A 21,229-nucleotide genomic window follows, 5' to 3' on the forward strand; every position below is an offset into this window, starting at 1 on the left:
TACAACTTAAGTTCAGCCTGCACAAATGGACAGAGCCAGGAGATAGATAGATAGATAGATAGATAGATAGATAGATAGATAGATAGATAGATAGATAGATAGATAGATAGATAGATAGATAGATAGATAGATAGATAGATAGATAGATAGATAGATAGATAGATAGATAGATAGATAGATAGATAGATAGATAGATAGATAGATAGATAGATAGATAGATAGATAGATAGATAATTTCTACTAAATTTCAGCTGAGTCTGAAACAAGAAATGTTAACTTGTAATGGAGGGTGTACAACTTAAACCTGTTCTAAAATGTCTTAAATGTTGTTGTTGTTTAGAAATCTTCAAATGTAGTAGTGAAACCACAGACAAACAAACTGAGATCAACAATCCCCCCAAAAAATGTAGGACTTTTTAAATGCAGTAACTTGGCAGAAGTATGTAGTGCGAGTGCCCTTGTAGTTAGAGCACATGGATCTACAAGTCCCAGGATACAATGGGTATGAGTAACATGCAGTACCATGACTAAAAAAAAAAACATAATGACTATTTGAAGGTTTTAAATACTGTGCCTGTTTATATTATGAAATGCATAATGGATGCTACCTGGCCGGTACATAAACCTTACGTACCGGCCCAGGCTTTGCATTCTCAGGGTGCAGGACTACTTTGTGTCCCTAGGGTGAATAAGAAGTCTGTGGGTCATACACCTTTCTCTTATCATGCCCCTGTTCTGTGGAATGATCTCCCTGCGTCAATAAAACAGTCAGATTCTGTGGAGGTTTTCAAGTCCAGACTTAAGACGCACTTATTTTCTCTTTCGTATGGCTAGCATACTGGCATAGTATAGGTCTATGCCTTTCATTCTTTTAATTCATTTTACTAGGAAACGGAGCGTGCCGCGGTCTCAACTTTACCTAAACTCTGGGTCTTTTAGTGAAGCTTAGGGCTAGTGGCCGGCGATCACCTTAGTATTTCCTGTTTCTCTTGTTGTTTAATGCTGACAAATTATACTGTATTTCTTGTCTTTCTGATGCTTGATTCTGTTTATTTCTCTCTGTTTAAGGTGCAGCTCCATCCAGAGATGGGTGTGGTAATTGTGCTGAGACTCTCCTGTCCTGTGCACCAACAGCATTTCCTGTATATTTGTTTTGTGAATTCTGTAATTTATGTCTGTAGCATGACCCAAGCAGAGGGTCACCCCTTTGATTCTGGTCTGCTTGAGGTTTCTTCCTCAGTGGGAGTTTTTCCTTACCACTGTTGCTCTGGGGGTTAGTAAGGTTAGACCTTACTTGTGTGAAGCACCTTGAGGCAACTCTGTTGTGATTTGGCGCTATACTGTATAAATGAAAATAAATTGAAATTGAAATGCTATAACGCATGTAAATGTTTACAAAGACAACAACAAAATCTTTTCTACTATCATTACTCTTCCACAATCAGCACATTCGGTTTAGATTTCATGTTTGTAGGGCTGTAGGTTACTTGCGTTAATTTACGGCAGTGCTGACAAGCTTCTGATAAATGAAAGTTGTTTGTTTTCTGACTGCTGCTAATAAAACGGTGAACAAGGCTTTCCATTCATTTTCTCCACAGTTATGAGTATAACCGTCTCATTTTTCCATAGTTGGCTTCATCAGTCAGTTGTCGCTAAAGGCCAGTTAGGAGGTGGGTGGGTTTGCAGCTGAAAACAAAAGACTTGTTGTTTTCCAACGTGAGCACAGTTTGAGGAAATTGCATTATGTAACTGTGATGTAGCCTTCAACGCTAGTGACCTCAAGTTCGGATATATGCCCAACATTTGAGATGAATCTCAGTTAAATCATATATGAGGTGGTACATTTAAATGGCCTGGATAGAAATTAGTTTTTATATTGCCGTAAATTTTCAGGATATACACACGCCATGCCACCACATCACAGGTAACCATGTGTTCAGTGCAGAAGGTTCAAAGCAAAAGTACAGTAATGAGTTGTGAGTGTGTTAATGTATTGGAGTTCTCACCAGGAGCCGGGAGGATCTTCACCTGTTCAACCTGTTTGACTTCTTGCTGCGGCTGCAACTCTGCAGAAACATGAAAATGAGAGAAATAGTCAGCTAAAACTTCAATATTAAGTACAAAACAATATGTTCTGTAGTAGTGTAACAGATCATAGGTGATCCATGGTCCGTACAGTCGCTGGCACGCATAAGAAGCGCAGATTAATTGTAAAGATTATGTAAGTACACAGTAAATTTTGCTGAGTAAAATATACTCTGCCAGGATAACATTTGGTCCCAGTCTAAATAGAGTAAAATACGCTCTATTACAGAGTGAAATTAGCTCTACCGTTTTGTCAAATCAAGTGTTTCGACCCCAATAAGAGTTGATTTTACACTGTGATACAGTTGATTTAGCACTGTGATAGAGTGTATTTAACTCTATTTGGAGTGGGACCAAATGCTATCCCAGCAGAGGAAATTTTACTCTGCAAAATTTACTGTGTATGCTTTTGTGTCATGGTGACTTGTTTTTAAAGTGATAACCGCATTAATTTACATGCAGTTATGCTAAAATCAGAGTCTGAGTGGGAAAAAATGCACCTGTGTGCTCACACGACCTGTGAAAAAACACAAAACAGTCTTGCAGAGACTTTAGCAGTGCTCACTACAGGCTGGGCAGGCTACAACCACAGGAATAATGTCTCAGAAATTAAAGGAGTTGAGGACAAAGTGTCCATCATCTCTGTACAGTCTTGACCTGACTGAACCGTGCATGACATTCGAAGTGCATCTGCAGCTGAGGTGTTTGAAAAGTCAAGGGATATTATTTATTCACCAACACTGTTCATAATGCATTTTAATATAACAATTACCATATTTTCTTGGGTATAAGTCACACTTGTCAATAAATGCTCATTAAAGAGGAAAAAACTGGTGCATAAATCTGCGTTTTATGTATTATCAGCACATTTATCAGCCAGTGTACTTTTAATATCTATAGCCAAGTGGACTGTGCTGTTGGGCATGCTTATGTATTATGGGTCAAGAATGAGCACTGTGAAAATGAAAAGTTGATAGGACTAATATTTTTGGAGAAATTTGCATTTTTAGCTAACCAGTAAACAATGGACATTGTGATGCAATGCACTATGGGAGTTTGGGGTTTTGGGATTTTAAATGTTATTGTGGTTCTTGTTAGTTTGTTGGTGTCAGCAGTGGTGGGCACAGTTCAGCTAATCTGATAACATTTAATTATCGAAGAATGTTTTTGCTAGCGGATTAGCTTTTCAGATAAGTTTAAGTTAAACCATCATCCATAAGTAAAACCATCATTGGACCAATTATCTTCCGATAAATTTAGTTCTGATAACTTTCAGTCCGATAACATTTGTTTTGTTGTTTTGCTGGTAAACTGAGCAAAGTTTAACGGTCAAAAACATTTGTAAACCCTAAAATCAAACATTGTAGTCCATCTGTGTGTTTGTGGTAGACTGGCTGCCTGTCGCTTGTTGATGATGTCATCATTAAGCGCAAAATGTGATTGGCTGGTCGACACAGGGAGCACTGTGGGTAGTGTAGTTCAGGTTCACTTTTGATGTTACAGCGAGTGTTATCGTCCGCTCGATACAAAAACAAAAGGGAATAAATTTAACATTATTTTATTTTATTTCTTTGTGACTGACGATATAATTTAATCGCCAAGGTGTGGCGCAGCTGTGTACAGAGGGACTTTTCTTCACCGTTTAGACACTGTTTTGGATTTTTAAAGGACGCTTTACGTGGATTATTTCTTCAGATGAATCCCACTGAAATTAACAGGTAAGGATTTATGTTTACTACGTGTCTTTTACTCTGCCAAACAATGCATTAATGGACATATTTCGGTTGTTTAAGCCACAAGGTTCAAAGCGTGTGAAAAAAGCAGCAGGTTTTTAGTTTGTACTTCTAATACTGTGTTTTACTGCTTTTGAAAGATGATGACAGTGTTTGGGTTTTTTTTTTCTTTCCATTTTTCGTGCGTTCTTATATGTTTGTGATCCTTGAATTTACCCAGCAGCAAAAAGTGAAAGTGAAACTGGTTTATCAGAAGCCAACAGTGTAATCTGATGTGGCCGCGTCTGAATCAATACTAAAAGTTATCGTTATCTGTAATAAAGATACATTTTTTAGCAGTTTATTGGTTTAGCGTCATAAAAGATAACTTTTCAGTTATGGGATTAATGGTTATCGAAGCTCAATTTTTGGTTAGCTGTGCCCACCACTGGTTGTTAGTGTTATTGATTCATTGTGTTGTTGTAGTTCAAATGGTTTAGTCAGTTAAGTGTCACGTTGTTGTTCCCGTGAGTGAATAGAGTATTGCTTTTGATGTCTTCCGCCAGAAAAAATGAACCACTGTCTCAATGAGAAAAAGTGATGTAACAGTTTGCATAGTTGTTTTTAAAAAGTTATTTCAATTTAGCTAGAGAACTCTTGTGGCATTAACTCAGTAGACATTTGAAATAACTTAAAAAATCTATGCAAATTGTTACATCAGTTTTTCTCATTGACACAAAGTCATTCTGGCAGTACCCAAGAATTCTCAAAAAGAGTACAAAAGACATCCAATTAACTCAGCCACATGGGGTGTGCAGCCAGTACATTCTGAGTGCCGGTCCCAAGCCCGGATAAATGAGGAGGGTTGCGTCTTTAAGAAAAGGGAGGAGCAACCTACTTAACGAAAGGGAGGAGCACAGGGTAACATATAAGAGTGGAGGAAGGTGCACACAGGTGGACTACATTCTTTATAGGAGATGCAATCTAAAATAAATCAGAGACTGTAAGGTGGTGGCAGGAAAGAGTGTCGTTAGACAGCATAGGATGATGGTTTGTAGGATGACTTTAGAGGTAAAGAAGAAGAACAGAGTGAGAGCTCAACAAAGGATTAGATAGTGGAAGCTGAAGTAGGAAGACTGTTGTGTGAAATTTAGCGAGCAGGTGAGAGAAGCAGTTTGGAGGGGAAGCAGTTTTGGACAACTGAAAAAGTACTGCAGATGTGGTGAGGGAGACAGCTTGGACAGTACTGGGTATGACATCTGGACAGTGGAAGGAAGACAAGGAGACTTGGTGGTGGAATGAAGAGGTCCAGGAAAGCATAAGGAGAAAGAGGTTGGCGAAAAAGTTTTGGGATAGTCCGAGAGATGAAGAAAGTAGACAGGGGTACAAGGAGATGCGGCATAAGGCGAAAAGAGAAGTGGCAAAAGTGAAGGAAAAGGCATATTGCGAGTTGTACAAGAAGTTGAATAGTAAGGAAGGAGAAAAGGACTTGTACCAATTGGCCAGAAAAAGGGACAGAGCTAGAAAGGATGTGCAGCAGGTTAGGGTGGTAAAAGATGCACATGGTAATGTGCTGACAAGTGAGGAATGTGTGCTGAGAAGGTGGAGGGAATATTTTGAAGAGCTGATGAATGAAGAAAATGAGCGAGAGAAAAGGCTGGATGATGTGGTGAGAGTAAGTTATGAAGTACAAGAGATTAGTAAGGAAGAAGTGAGCGGCTGCTATGAAGAGGATGAATAGTGGAAAGGCAGTTGGTCCAGATGACATTCCAGTGGAGGCATGGAAATGTCTAGGAGATATGGCAGTGGCGTTTCTAACCAGATTGTTTAATAAAATCTTGGAAAGTGAGAGGATGCCTGAGAAGTGGAGATGAAGTGTGCTGGTTCCTATTTTCAAGAACAAGGGTGATGTGCAGAGCTGCAGTAACTACAGACGCATAAAGTTGATCAGCCACAGCATGAAGTTATGGGAAAGAGTAGTCGAAGCTAGGCTTAGAAAACAGGTGAAGATCTGTGAGCAGCAATATGGTTTCATGCCGAGAAAGAGCACTATGATGCAATGTTTGCTCTGAGAATACTGTTGGAGAAGTACAGAGAAGGCCAGAAAGAGTTACATTGTGTGTTTGTGGACTTAGAAAAAGCTTATGATAGGGTGCCAAGATGACCCACACTGGAATAACTGGTGATTGTAGTAGATACGTGCTGGTATTATGTGACATTTGACAGCTGTAACTAAAGCTGGGTGACAGAAGGTGATGCAAAATATGCTACAATTGTCGCATCCTCCTCTATAATGCACCTTGGCACCAGGCATATTTCCACACAGAGCCTGGCAGTGGCAGAAACTTACCTGACCTCATGCAGTGTTTCAAGCAGAGGGTCTCAGTCTCGAACCTATTGTCATTGCCTCCACAACCTCCATACCAGAACTGGGAACAGATCTTGTACTTTGTGTCAAAGAACCACTTAGCCTGATAGTCTTTGCATGGCATTCCAGGGTCATAGTCAAGTGAGCATGGGTTGGCAATGTCTTTAACTAGAACATGCAAAAAACAACAGCAGTGATGGACGACAGACAGAGAGAGAGGACGAGTATGTATTAAGATTAAGTCTACAATTGCACAAGGCATACTCAAGTTATTATGTGCTGTTAAAAAGTGGTCTGTGTGATTATACGTATTAGAATATTAAAGTCTAGCAAGCTCAAACAACTCAAGGGTGATGTGGTTCATAACCGGGCAAAGAAAATGGCACTCAGTGTGGCATAACAATGTACAGAGCACTCAGGCTTCTAGCATTATTAGCACTTTGGGCATCTGCAAACCGAAAGTAAATGTAAAGAATACAGTGCCATGGGTGAAGAAAACTGTTAGTTATTACTACATCTATCGGTTAGTGTTAGTTTATTTTATGGTGTACAGTCTTCATTGCTATGTGGTCATGTGTCAAGATGCAAAATCACATCTGCATGTGAATCCAACCCCAGAAATGCCTCACAGCTAAATTTAAGAAATATCAGGCAATCACTGAATTGGCTGCATGCACGGGTCCAGACTGGTGGGGACAGGCTATGATGCATCATATAGGGCTTATGCAGAAAAAGTTATGGATGACATAACGCCATGATAATCACTGCTATTCTTATAAAGATGATTGATTGAGAGCAGTGAAGTTGATCTGAGATTGTCCTGAACTTGCTGCCAGTAACAGTGTCCTTAGTGTCTTAGTTGTGCCTCAGTTTTTGTTTCTACTATAAGAAGCAGCACAGCTGTCTGGATTAATTCATAAAACACAGATTTGCATTGTAAATCATACTTTATTTTTCTAAGTACTACGAGGTCTGTCCGTAAAGTATCGTACCTTTTTATTTTTTTCAAAAACTATATGGATTTCATTCATATGTTTTACGTCAGACATGCTTGAACCCTCGTGCGCATGCGTGAGTTTTTCCACGCCTGTCGGTGACGTCATTCGCCTGTGAGCACGCCTTGTGGAAGGAGTGGTCCCGCCCCCTCGTCGGATTTTCATTGTCTGGAAATGGCGGAATGAAAAGGACTTTTTTTCCATCAGAATTTTTTCAGAAGCTGTTAGAGACTGGCACCTGGAAACCATTCGAAAAATTTATCTGGCTTTCATTGAAAATTTTACGGGCTTCACAGAGAATAAGGACTTTAACTACAGGTTTAAGGACCCCTTTAAAGGACGGTCGGTGCGCCGCGCTGCGACCTGCGATGATGCGGCACAAACCACTGGATCATTTCTAAGCTGATGGTTCTGTGGATACGAGACCGTCGTGTGCTCTTTCTCTGGTTATCACAAGACCTGGACATCAGCCATTTTCCGGCAGATTTCACTTTTAACAAGAGATTTTGTCATGGAAAGCCGCGCGGAGGCTTCGCGCGTCACGACCGATTCGCTGATGAAGCGAGACAAAGGAACACCTCCGTTTCGGAGTGTTAGAGGACAAGTTGGGACATGTCTATCTCGGCTTTCAGTGCTTACCAGTCGAGTGAGTATAAAAGAACTTGTGGAGAGCTGGACATGTCCCAACTTGTCCTCTAACACTCCGAAACGGAGGTGTTCCTTTGTCTCGCTTCATCAGCGAATCGGTCGTGACGCGCGAAGCCTCCGCGCGGCTTTCCATGACAAAATCTCTTGTTAAAAGTGAAATCTGCCGGAAAATGGCTGATGTCCAGGTCTTGTGATAACCTGAGAAAGAGCACACGACGGTCTCGTATCCACAGAACCATCAGCTTAGAAATGATCCAGTGGTTTGTGCCGCATCGTCGCAGCTCGCAGCGCGGCGCACCGACCGTCCTTTAAAGGGGTCCTTAAACCTGTAGTTAAAGTCCTTATTCTCTGTGAAGCCCGTAAAATTTTCACTGAAAGCCAGATAAATTTTTCGAATGGTTTCCAGGTGCCAGTCTCTAACAGCTTCTGAAAAAATTCTGATGGAAAAAAAGTCCTTTTCATTCCGCCATTTCCAGACAATGAAAATCCGACGAGGGGGCGGGACCACTCCTTCCACAAGGCGTGCTCACAGGCGAATGACGTCACCGACAGGCGTGGAAAAACTCACGCATGCGCACGAGGGTTCAAGCATGTCTGACGTAAAAACATATGAATGAAATCCATATAGTTTTTGAAAAAAATAAAAAGGTACGATACTTTACGGACAGACCTCGTACTTGTTTTTTGTTTGATTTTTCTTCTTTTTCTGCCAACGTGACACCAATACTGCAAATAAATGTTACTGCTTGTGATAACATTATGGAGAAGATCTGAAAACCAGAAAACAAATACTATATATATATTGCCTTTGGCATATATTGTATATATTGCCAAAGGAATTCAGCCAAACTTAAATTTATGGTAATAATTCCAAAAATACAATATGTTAAAAAGCATGTGAAGGAAGAGCACATTGTCTGACTGTTTTGTGGTTTATGTTAGAGGATGACATTTTTCGGGAATTCCCGTCCCGCGGGATAGGAGTCGAAATTTTATCAATCCCGTGATTGGGATGGGACGGGAATAAAAATGAACGGGAGCGGGCAGGAGTGGGAATGCCAAAAATAGATGACGAGTTTCATCTATTTAAAACAACCAAAACGCGTTCACACCAGGCGCGATCAGACGCTACAAATTCACGGGGGTCGCGTGGCGACGGACGCGCCTCCTTCGCCCGGTGTGTCGCTCTGCTTTTGCTGCGAAAATTTGCCCCGGTGCGTCATCAAATAGGAGGAGCTTCCATTCCGCTCGCCGGCTCCAGTTGTCAGTTAAGTTAACATGACGGACCTTGATCACACGGAGCGAGTTGTTGTGGAAAGCTCCCAATACAGAGAGTATCATTATTTGCTGCAGGAGCTGTCTGGATGACGGCTGCTTTCAGCGGTCCTTCCGCCTCTGCAGGAGTTTGAGGACCAACTGTCCCGTTCATGTGCGCAAATGTAAACAATAAAAAAAAAAAAAAAAAAAAACTCCGCTGCTTGCTGCAGCTCGCTCTTCCACCAAAAAACTCTTGCTAAATTGTGTTTAGAAACCAGTCACCATTTGTTTTATTATACATCTGTGTAGTTAATTAATAAAATATTCTCCACAGACGATTCACTCGCGCGCACATAAAATAAAAAGAGAAAGAAACTCCGCTGCTTGCTGTGGTGCTGCTGCTCGCCCCAAAAACTCTGTCATAATTGTGAAATAAAGGACAAAAGAGACATAAGTCCTGCTCACAGGCTGCTACCAGATACAGGACATGTTCACATCTTCAGTCAAACTCCAGACATCTCCATGTCACTACATATTCAGTCCCTGATTGATCATCACGGCGCGAGACATACGGGAGTGGGATGGGAGTGGGACTGATTTTGAGTGGGAGCGGGATGGGATTGGGAGTCATCCTTACAGGAGTGGGACGGGATGGGATTTATTTTTTTACTCCAGTCCAGGATTGGGACAGGATGGGATTTTTTTTCTGGGAGCGGGATGGGACGGGAGTGAAAATCCACTCCCGTGTCATGCTCTAGTTTATGTGATGAAGAAAACACATTTCGACAGGAACGCAAGAGTGTTTAAAACCTTTAGGGCCACTTCACACATAACAGGATTGAAGCCGACTAGCGCATGAAGGAGGAATTGCATGCCGTTCATGAAAAATCAGCGCTGCCTCCAACGCCTCGTACACCTGTCACTACAACTATTCATGCACACCAGCAGCTGAAAGACAGAGTGTGCCCCGTGAGATCCCATTCAAGCCCTCTCGCGGCAGGTGTCGGCCAAATTCCAGGTGACACACACGAACATCTAACACCACTCGCTTGACACTTAGAAAATGTGTGGCCATTTGCACTATTAGCATGAAAATAGTGAGCAGACGATCACTTTTGAGCTGGATGTGAAATTTGTCTTTCCCCCACGAGTGTGGCGTTGCAAAAAGCAACACACACGTGGCCTGCATGTGTATCGTATGTGTGCATGTGTGTCACCCCCTCCCCACTCCCCCACCCTGAAACACATGTACCATACGTGTGTTTCGCCCCCCCGCTCCTCCCAACACACTTGCATAAAATGCTGATATGTATGCATGGACATGATCACACAGGAGCCGGACAGCCAAGTCAGAGTGCACACAGCACGGTGAGCCGCCTCCCAGCTGCTGACCAGAGACTCACTGACAGCTACAAATGACAGCTCTGTGCACAAGTGTCACATTATAAGTACAGAGACCACAGCCGGGACAGGTATATTAATAAGTACTACACTACCGACATACACAATTACATAACAAATAACTAAAAAATAATGATCACATAACAGAGAGTGACACGTTAGCCTATGTGCTGAACAGACAGGGGCGTGGCCGCCAACAGCAGTAGCTGTTGAGATCTCTGGTTCTGTGTGCCCCAGCTGGGGAACACATACCGTGTTTGGACAGACATGACCTTACAACTGTCCACTGTGACGCGCGTCTGCTTGCTGTCTTCACCTGGACATAAAATCATATGTTGTTGTTGCGACCGGCTGCAGCGAGAGAGCGCACGGCACACACATTGATAGGCTACCCCAGGTGAAACAGACCATCAGCTCATAACACACAGTGGGTGATCTGAATGTCACGTCACCCATGTGAGCTCTGTTCCACATGACGCGGTGTCTGTCCTGCGGTGTGCCACCCACACAACACATGTGTCGGCCGGATATGCATGCAGAGCTGGCTGGACATGCCGGGCCAGCAGATATGGACATGATAAGAGCGCACTGCTTCATTCATGTCATGTCGTGACTCTACATCTGTGACCATGGGTCATCTACAGAGGAACAGACGGTTCATGCTTGTATTGTTCGCTCGATAAGAGGGATTCAATAAAATGCAGCTTTTTTTTTTATGGTGTGTGGTTTTATTTTGTCTTCTCCACAGCAGAGGTGCGATGTGGTGCAACATGTTCCAGCTGTTTTTTTTTTCCTCCACAACAGGGGCAATTACAGTGCTTTTCGCCATCTGCGTTGTCTAATTTCTTCTGTTTTTATATGTTTATCTTTTTGTTGATTTAAGGCATTTTATGCTTCTGTTATAGGACAGCGATGGTAGCACAGTGGTAAAGTTTCTGTCTGTTAATCAGAGCTTTTGTAAATTGCAGGTTCAAATCCCGCGGGTGGCATGTATTTTTTATTTTAATTTTTTTCCGCAGCAGCTGCGCAATGCCCTTCCACACGCTCCATCTGCTTGCACTGTGTTTCGTTCATGCCCGTCCGACCGTGTGTCCCTTCCGACGTTATGTTGATGTTTTCGTGGTGGGCTGTTTCACCGTGATTCGCCCTGATTCCTACTTATTTGTGCTATGTGTGAAGGGGCCCTTACAGATTACTGTAAATAACAGTTATTTTCAAGTAATAAAAGTTCAAAAGTCCACAATAAAAACCAAAGCAGAAATAACTGCATTACTGCATATGAACTGCCGTACACACACATATTGATACGTGCAAATGCAGACATGCATGCATGCAATGCACAGTCACTCACCAGTTTCCGGTTTGTCCAGTGGTGCAGTTATCACTGGATGGGTCTCTTGGCTGGCTGATCTGGGATCTGCTGCTTCTGTTAAAGTTAAATCACCAGACAGAGAATTACATTAGTTGCTATACATAATCAAATTACTACAACAGTATATGAACTCCATTAAATACATAAATAAAGCTTATTTAATTTGTCAAAACTGCACACGGTCTTTTGTTGCACTGTGTGGTGGTTATTTTAATTGTAGATAATGCTGAAATGCTGCTGTTGCTTATTCATAATTTTGTAATCTTCACAAAACTGACAGAATAAATCAGTTCCATGAAGTGAAGAAGAACTTCTCTATCAGCCCAGTTGTCCTCTCCTTATCCCTGGACACCACATTATGAAGTGGATGAGTGTCTACAACTCCCCCCTGGACAGGGTGCCAATCACATTTTACTTCCCCAGTCCAAGACTGGTATACATTTTACAGCTGGGTGGACTGGGACAATGCAGAGGACACAGACAGATAGTGTGACCAGGAAAGAAACCCAGTTAGGTGTCCCATTCCTCCTAACTGTAAATAGGGACCAGCCTTGGCTGGGAATGTAACCTGTGATGGATTGGCACCCCACTCTAGGTTAGGATATCCAGGGATAAGTACGGGCTAGATGGGCCTCTGGGCCTGTACACAACTTTCTGATATTTTTCAAATTAGAGAGCTCAGTACAATCATTACATGGATCATCAGGATAATTTTATTCTGACTGGATTCTATTTCAAATGGGAGTCTTCATGTACAACCCCAGTTCCATTGAAGTTGGGATGTTGTGTAAAATGTAAATAAAAACAGAATACAATGATTTCCAAATCCTCTTCAACCTATATTCAGTTGAATACACCACAAAGACAAGATATTTAATGTTCAAACTGAGAAACTTTATTGTTTTCGTGCTATCCAAGGACACACACACACACAGGTAGCATAACTTGCAATCAAACTCAGGTCTACATATTGGTAGTCCAACTTCTGAACTCACTGAGTTACTTGCACTACATACAGGTTTAGGTGTTTTCAATTCTCTCTTTTGGTGATGACAAACTGTATGTTTCAAGGTAATTCCTCATCTTCTGTGATTAAAAAGTATGCATGTGAATATCTTCATCTGTATTTTTGTGGACTTACTGGTAGTGATGATGCCTTTGCGAGTCGAGACAGTGTGACCCTGTGCAGTGTGTGCCGTGACCACAGCGTGATATGATGTGGCACTTTCCAAGTTGTCCACATAGAGCTCTGTTCTGGATACGTTGGTCTTCAGAACCAGGGCATGGTCCTGCAACCTTGTAATCACCACCTCATAGTAGACAAAGAGCTTAGGATCTGGGATAGACCAATGCAACTTCAGGCTGTTGGAGGTGATGTTAGTAACGTGGAGCTCTGTTGTGTCTGCAGTGAGGAACACAAAGCATTATCACAACACAGTTGACAAAAAAATAAAAAAATACCTGGCTTACTGACAACAGTCTGGAGTTCTACTATTTTACCTGTGTGCTTTTGGTGGTGAACAGCTTGGAGATTTTCATGCTGTTTTTGATGTTTCCTGTAAATACAACCATTAATAGTGAACGAAACCAAAAATTAATCACCAGTTCAGTGGAAGTACAATGTAAGAACTTACTCCTGCTCTGTGAGGTCATGTGATGATTTAAAAGGATTTCTTAGTGGCTGATCACTCTGAAACCATGTGCAGTTTTTGGCAACTTCAGGGGACATGTAGAAAGCATTTTCAACTGAAAAGACAAGTGGAGCACTTGTTATGGAGGTGTTAAAATGTATCATTAATGGAAGAAAAACTTCAGAAACGGCATGAAAAAAATTAGATGAAACATTTGATGTGTAGTCAAACTTACTGCTGATGTACTTAGGCAGAAGTTGACCAAAGGTCTGAATTTGTTTGTCATAAAAGTGTGAGATAGTTTCCAGCCTTTTGAAGAAGACATCTGATGGCTCACTGGCCATCCGTGCTAAAACTCGGGCGTCCCCAGCACTCACTTTGTGACCAACACCAAAAATGACAAGGAAATATCCTTTGCACTTGATGTCAGTGGCAGCATGCACCAGCTGCTCCTCATGTTCTTCCACACTTCCAGTCACAAAGAGCATCAGGACTTTCCTGTCACGCTGGACTGGTGCCACCTCAAACACTTGCTCCACTATTGACGGAATGGCAGCTGCCAGGGCCCGGCCACCTTCTAACTGTGGTGTTTTCTCAAGAAGGTATTTGACGATATCCTCAGTGGAGCGGTGTTCGGTCAAGCCAATATCTATGAGGATGGGCAAGCCACTATTGTTATGAACGAACTCATAGGGTGCTTGTTGAACCACAGATACTCTGGCATGGTGAATGGACGATGTGGGATCTGAGGACACTTGTAGCTGTTCCACAATATGTGCAATGTAGCGTTTAATTTCAGTAAAAACAGTTGGGTAAGTAGACTCAGAACTGTCTATGATGAAAGCCATGTCAATGTCCACATCTGTAGCGAAAGATCTTCTGTCTCTGCTGGCTGATGGAGGTACATAGTCACACATCTGGGCTGGAGAGCAGGCATCTGAAAAGGAGAAGACAGAATTTTGCTATTTATGTTTTGTCATGATGTCTGTTAAATCAAACTGCATTAGTTTGGAAAGTTATTTGCAGAATACATGCACCAATATTGGATTAAAGGGCTAAGAAGACACTGTGGTATGACACTGAAAAATAGATTATGTTATGAATTGTATTTCAACTTCCACACAACTGCGTGTACAATTTATATACATAGATGGCTGTTTCCATACATAGATTGTCTGTAAAATTATTCACAGAATAGCACCTCCCTACTTAGCTGACCTAATTAAACCCTACGTACCGGCCTGGGCTCTGCGTTGTCAGGGTGCAGGACTACTTTGTGTCCCTATGGTGAATAAAAAGTCTGCGGGCCACAGGCCCTTCTCTTACCATGCAACTGTTCTCTGGAATGATCCCCCTGCATTAATAACACAGATTCTGCAGAGACATTCAGGTCCAGACTTAAGATGCATTTACGAGGTCTATTAGAAAAGTATCCGACCTTATTATTTTTTTCAAAAACCATATGGATTTGAATCACGTGTGATTGCGTCAGACAAGCTTGAACCCTCGTGCGCATGCGTGAGTTTTTCCACGCCTGTTGGTTGCGTCATTTGCCTGTGAGCAGTCTTTGAGTGAGGAGTGGTCCAGCCCCCTCGTTGGATTTTCATTGTCAGGAAATGGCAGAATGATTTGGGGTTTTTTTCCATCAGAATTTTTTCAGAAACTGTTGGAGACTGGCAGCTGGAAACCATTAGAAAAATTTATCTGGCTTTCGGTGAAAATGTTACAGGCTTGGTAGAGAGTAAGGAGTGTTACTGTCGCTTTAAGGACGGCCCCCAGGCTGTGGGGCGTGCCGCGCTCCGAAGCCGCCATCGACAGGCTGAACGACCATTTCATTTCTAAACGGATGGCTGTCTGGATCTGTGACCATCGTGTGCCATTTCTCTGGTTATCACAAGAGCTGGACATCAACCATTTTCCGGCAGATTTCACTTTTAACAAGAGATTTTGTCATGGAAAGCCGATGGATTCGCTACTGGAGTGAGACAAAACCACCTCCGTTTTGGTCTCACAGGACGGCTTTGAGATGGCATTCAGACAGCTGTCGGTGGTTTTTCCATCGAGTGATTATCCAAGAAATTGTGGATGTGCATGGACATGCCAGAACATGTCCCGTGAGGCTTCATCACGGCGTTGCTGTGCGCCACGCGGCACCGACGCGACGCGCGGAATTCCTCCGCACGTCTGTCTCAATGTGCCGAAAAAGTGCTGATGTCCACATCTTTTCACAATTCCTGTGCCAGTCAGACAACGTCCCGGATAAAACACAGCGTCCAGTTTGGAAATGAACGGCACATTCCACTGTTACAGGAGTTTTTGTCATGGAAAGATGAGTGGAGGCTTCGCGCGTCGCAGCAGTGCCGCATGGCACACAGCAACGCCGTGATGAAGCCTCACGGGACATGTTCTGGCATGTCCAGGCACATCCAGAATTTCTCGGATAATCACTCGATGGAAAAACCACTGACAGCTGTCTGAACGCCATCTCAAAGCCGTCCTGTGAGACCAAAACGGAGGTGGTTTTGTCTCGCTCCAGTAGCGAATCCATCGTGACGCGCGAAGCCTCCGCTCGGCTTTCCATGACAAAATCTCTTGTTAAACGTGAAATCTGCCGGAAAATGGTTGATGTCCAGCTCTTGTGATAACCAGAGAAATGGCACACAATGGTCACGGATCCAGACAGCCATCCGTTTAGAAATTAAATGGTCGCTCAGCCTTTCGATGGCGGCTTCGGAGCGAGGCGCGCCCCACAGCCACTGGGGGCCGTCCTTAAAACGACAGTAACACTCCTTATTCTCTACCAAGCCCGTAACATTTTCACCAAAAGCCAGATAAATTTTTCTAATGGTTTCCAGCTGCCAGTCTCTAACAGTTTCTGAAAAAATTCTGATGGAAAAAAAGCCCAAATCATTCCGCCATTTCCTGACAATGAAAATCCGACGAGGGGGCTGGACCACTCCTCACTCAAAGCCTTCTCACAGGCGAATGACGCAACCGACAGGCGTGGAAAAACTCACGCATGCGCACGAGGGTTCAAGCTTGTCTGACGCAATCACACGTGATTCAAATCCATATGGTTTTTGAAAAAAATAATAAGGTCGGATACTTTTCTAATAGACCTCGTATTTTCCCTTTTGTATGGCTAGCATACTGGCATAGTATGGAACTATGCTTCTTATCCTTTTAAATTCATTTTATTAGCAATGGTCTCGGAATCAACTTTATCTAAATTCTCGGTCTGTTAGTGAAGCTTAAGGCTAGTGGCCAGTGATCACCTTAGTATTTTCTGTTTTCCTATCGATTTACTGCTGATAAATTATACTTTAAGTGTAGTTTTTCTGGGAGACTGATTCTGCTTTTTTTCTCGCTGTCAGAGGCATGAATAGTGGGACGACTACTGAAAACAGGGTGCTGGACTGACCGTGAGATGCCACGCCTGAACCTGATGCAGCACCCTGCAGTCTGTGTTTGGAATGGACATTACCATGACAACAGGCCTACTGATGGCATGAGGAATTCTGATGACCCCTGCCTTTAGCATAACCGCCTGCTTGGACTACTCATCAAATACATATTCTTTTGTTATTATGTGATGTTGTTTTGATTTTGTGTTTTCTGTTTCGTCACCATTATAAAGCTTTGTAAAAACCTTGTAACTGTTCGAATGGCCTAAGCAGTAGGTCACCCCTTTCAGTCTGGTCTGCTTGAGGTTTCTTCCTCAATATCATCAGAAGGAGTTTTTCCTTACCACTGTTGCCTTTGTGCTTGCTCTAGGAGTTGGTATGGTTAGACCTTACTTGTGTGAAGCGCCTTGAGGCAGCTTTCTTGTGATTTGGCGCTGTATAAAATTAAATAAATTGAAATTGAAATAGATGGTTCAGTTTTTCGCAAAAATTGTCAAGTAAACAGTGAAGAAGCTACTCTCGTCACCTGTTAACATGTAAATTTGAGGCTAATGCCTCGCTTTGCTCAGATTTTCAGTCAAGTAATTGGCACAGTTTGCTTGCCTCAAGTTCAACACTGAAGAATTTTAAGACATTTTTTCACACTGACATCTTATTATAATCAGTAGATTCTGTAAAAAATAACAAATGTGCAATTGTGTCATACAAGCAACAGTAGGGCTTCACAAAAAATTTGATAGGCCTGTCTGTCCTTATTTTATGTTCATTGTCCACATTAAAAAAATGTTATTTATGAAATATTAGTGCTGAAAAGTAATGTTCTTACCGAAGCAGACATGGCAGCTCATGACCTTCTGGATGGCGGTATTGTACTGCGCGCTACCTGGACTTGGAAGGGCTATGACTTGGGCCAGTGCTGTGTTGTTGATCTGTTTAAAGAAGGGGAAAAAATGTTGAAAAGATCTTTTTTTTTTACTATCTGAAACACACAAAGTTCTTCCATGCTGTGATTGATCGATTTTTACCTGCAATGCCCTTGTGAGTGCTCTGTCTTCACGGTTGACCAAGACCAAAGAGGCGATTCCAGCAGAATGGAGGCGGAGGGCAGCAGCACTAACTGCCTGTGTGTCCTTCACCGGACCATTGACAAAGAATACTGCCACTTTCCTCATGAGGAAGCCACTGCGTACCCGTTTGAAGGTGTTCTGGGCAACAAAGTTCATGGCTGTGTCCAAGCTGCGTTGCTTACGGGTCTGTAGACTCTGCAGTCCCTCAATGCGCTGCACCAGGGCTTGTTTCTTCAAGGCATCAGCAAACCGAACCTCAGTGGTCACTTCGTTGTTGTACATGGTCAGAGCAACGCGCGCTCCTCTCGGGCAGTTACTCTCAGAGATGGTGATATCCCGGACCAGTCGGAGGACTGTATCGCGCATGTTATTAAAGGCAGCGCGGCTGACGCCATCAGAGACATCAAGGGCAAAGGCCAGCTCAGTGGGGTAGAGAGGGCATTCCTGCTGACCTGATTTACACACAGGACAAACAGTTTTATAGAGAATAATCCATGTAGTTGTATTCTATGGAAAACTACTACAATATATTATGTACTCACCATAACAGCAAGCTAGTACCGGAAAGAAGAAGAAAGTTCATGAGACATTTTCTTTTGTGCAAAATACTAATATTACTGCTTATAATTTGTAAACTGTACTTACGGCAGTTGTCTCTGATTTTCTTGACCAGGTCACATTGCTGAGAGTAAATGGACATTTGGATTTAGTTTAGTTAGAAATCTATCTATCTATCTATCTATCTATCTATCTATCTATCTATCTATCTATCTATCTATCTATCTATCTATCTATCTATCTGTCTGTCTATCTGTCTGTCTGTCTGTCTGTCTGTCTGTCTGTCTGTCTGTCTGTCTGTCTGTCTATCTAATGACACCATAGACCAGTGATTCTCAACCGGGGTGCCGCGGCACCCTAGGAGATTCCTGAATGCAGGCGCGACACGTTCAGTGCACAGCGAGCGCGGAGCAGAGAAAGGATTTTAAATGGAGTGAACATGTTAACAAAACGAAAACGTGAAGCTTTTACTTCTCTCTGAACTTTCTCTAAAGGTGTGATTCTGCCGTTACCGTCCTGTTCACACCATGTGTATGCTGAATTTATGAGATCATGAGATTAAATAAACAGTCAAATATCTTTAAAAACATATTTAAAAAATGAGAATATATGAATGAACTGAGATACACACACAAAAAAAATGTTCAGACGCACAGATCACAAAAAGCAGGTGAGAACTCTGAACTTTAACAGCTGTTACTTTCCAAAGGTATTTATTTGTTCAGTCTTGAGCTTAATGTAGTGTTCAAGCACAAAACGTGACTGATGAGGAGAAACAATTTCAGAAATGCAACAGAAACAACCACAAATCAGAAAAAGTTGGGACTGTATGTAAAATTAAGATAAAAATAAAAATGTTGCACCATTCCCAGTTTCTCCACTCACAGAAGCCAAACGTTCTTCCAGAGTTGTGTAATTATACTACAATAGTAGAATATAAAGAAGGGGAAAAAAAGAAAAAAAATAGACAATATATTCGTCAATCGCAATTATTTGTCTGACAATCGTCTCCAGAAATTTCTAATCGTGACAGCCCTACTTGAGATCAGAGCGCAAAATGCTTGAGGATTTTCGAAATGCGATGTTTTCTGTATCGATTTTCTATTGCGATAATTGGGTTTTGCGCAAAACCAGAGGTAATAGCATTATAATATTATTTTAGTTGGTGGTGTGCCGCAGGATTTTGTAAATATAAAAAGGGTGCCGCGGCTCAAAAAAGGTTGAAAAACACTGCCATAGACAGACAACAGATGTTGGCTCAGCTCTTTTTCAATGAATAACGTTTTACACAGTTTGGTAAATAAGCACATACCACAACACCCGGTCCTCTCGGCCCTTTCTGTCCCTGTGGAGACATAGACAGATGTGTTAACACCAGGGGAAATTACTTTCACAGTTTTAGATTATATAACAAAACTGTTCAAATAAATGGTTTGGTTGTGCTTACATAGGGCCCAGGATATCCAATCTCTCCCTTCTGTCCAGGATCACCAACAGCCCCAGAAACACCCTAGAAAGAATGGGCAGAGAAATGAAATAAAAGATCGCTCCAGATTTTCCAAGCAAGACTGACAGACATTTGATTTGTAGGATTGGGACCCTGCACCAGCATAAATGTTTTCACTGTACATTCACTGCTTCGTTGGTCTAAAAAGTCATTTATTGTTATTGTTTTGCGCAGTTATGTACGGTCCACTCATCCAAAATACTTTTGACTTTTTTAGAGCCCTCCTGTCATCACCTGTGTGCTTTGTCTGTCATGTCTGCCATTGGTACTGAGCCAACATGGGAACTTGGGCTACAGTCAGCTTGTAAAATGGAGCAGGTGTTGGGAACTGTCAGATGTCAGATGTGCTCCATTTGCTGTAACACCAGCGTGAAGAAATAAATTAAGTATTTGCGTAGAGGAATAGCTTCTTTCCTTAATCTAGAAAACCTGGATTTGGACAAGTTTGTCTCCAAATAGCAAGCCAGATAACATAAATAATGAACCCAAATGTGAGGAAATCTGTTATCTCAGTGGAAACAGTGTGCTTTGCCTGGTTTGTGTACTGGTTGTTTCAATCCAATCAAGAATGAAGATTGGGTTGGTTTTAATAGTTCACTCAAATGTGTGTCCACTGTGGACTGTGTTTTTTTTTTTTTTTTTTTTTTTAGTACTTTTCCTGATGATGCAGACACACAAAGTATGGGTGAGCCCCGTTAACTCGCACATGCGTAAGTCGTGATTCAGCTTTACTCGCGGTCAAGTTGTGGACCCTGAAAATTTAGACTAACTATAAAAGTGTATTTTGATTTGACTGTTTTTGGGAGGGATCATCAGTGCATACGATTCTGGACAATGATTTCTTTTTCCTCCTTCGGCTGGTGCAGGTCAGCAAAGATGGCGAACGATTCTGTGTGGAAGATTCCTGATGATGGATGTGACTCTTTAGATTCTTTCTGCCATTGAGCAGACATGTGGTGGGCGGGTGTATAAATTCCAGCCCAATCTGAACTGGCAGTAAGGATCTAAAGAGTCACTTCGAGTCACCCAGAATCGTCTGCCAGAATCATCACTGCCCTCCAGCAGCCGGAGGAGGAAGAAAAACCTGCTCCAGATGAAGAAAATCGTCACCATCCAGGAAGGAATCACACTTCAAATGGTCAAAACTGTTACATGACAAAGTAAGCTGATTTTAAGTTTTTGGGGGTTTCTTGGTCAACTTAATTAACCCATGGTTTTAGATAA

General features: G+C 42.2%; 1 protein-coding gene and 1 long non-coding RNA gene across 5 annotated transcripts in view; one reads left to right on the top strand and one right to left on the bottom strand.

Moving 5' to 3' along the window:
• The window catches only part of col6a3 (collagen, type VI, alpha 3), a 61,615-nt gene that overhangs the window by 6,154 nt on the left and 34,232 nt on the right, over window positions 1-21,229 (bottom strand). For 3 of the 4 annotated variants that reach the window (XM_034186698.1, XM_034186699.1, XM_034186695.1), the window contains 13 exons: window positions 19,946-20,008; window positions 19,811-19,843; window positions 18,586-18,622; window positions 18,483-18,494; window positions 17,899-18,392; window positions 17,700-17,802; window positions 13,705-14,406; window positions 13,473-13,584; window positions 13,339-13,394; window positions 12,980-13,240; window positions 11,818-11,892; window positions 6,148-6,333; window positions 2,007-2,066 (listed from right to left, as the gene is read on the bottom strand). In XM_034186698.1, the coding sequence (XP_034042589.1) occupies window positions 2,007-2,066; window positions 6,148-6,333; window positions 11,818-11,892; window positions 12,980-13,240; window positions 13,339-13,394; window positions 13,473-13,584; window positions 13,705-14,406; window positions 17,700-17,802; window positions 17,899-18,392; window positions 18,483-18,494; window positions 18,586-18,622; window positions 19,811-19,843; window positions 19,946-20,008 (2,194 nt within the window). The remainder of the gene's footprint in view (window positions 1-2,006; window positions 2,067-6,147; window positions 6,334-11,817; window positions 11,893-12,979; window positions 13,241-13,338; window positions 13,395-13,472; window positions 13,585-13,704; window positions 14,407-17,699; window positions 17,803-17,898; window positions 18,393-18,482; window positions 18,495-18,585; window positions 18,623-19,810; window positions 19,844-19,945; window positions 20,009-21,229) is intronic. The other variant, XM_034186697.1, reaches the window with a different exon arrangement.
• Window positions 1,963-20,874, top strand: LOC117524882. Its single transcript, XR_004564891.1, has 3 exons — window positions 1,963-1,973; window positions 5,474-5,476; window positions 20,686-20,874. It is a non-coding gene; the product is annotated as an uncharacterized LOC117524882 (long non-coding RNA).

Source organism: Thalassophryne amazonica, chromosome 14 (genome assembly GCF_902500255.1).
Source record: "Thalassophryne amazonica chromosome 14, fThaAma1.1, whole genome shotgun sequence".
Taxonomy (NCBI): domain Eukaryota; kingdom Metazoa; phylum Chordata; class Actinopteri; order Batrachoidiformes; family Batrachoididae; genus Thalassophryne; species Thalassophryne amazonica.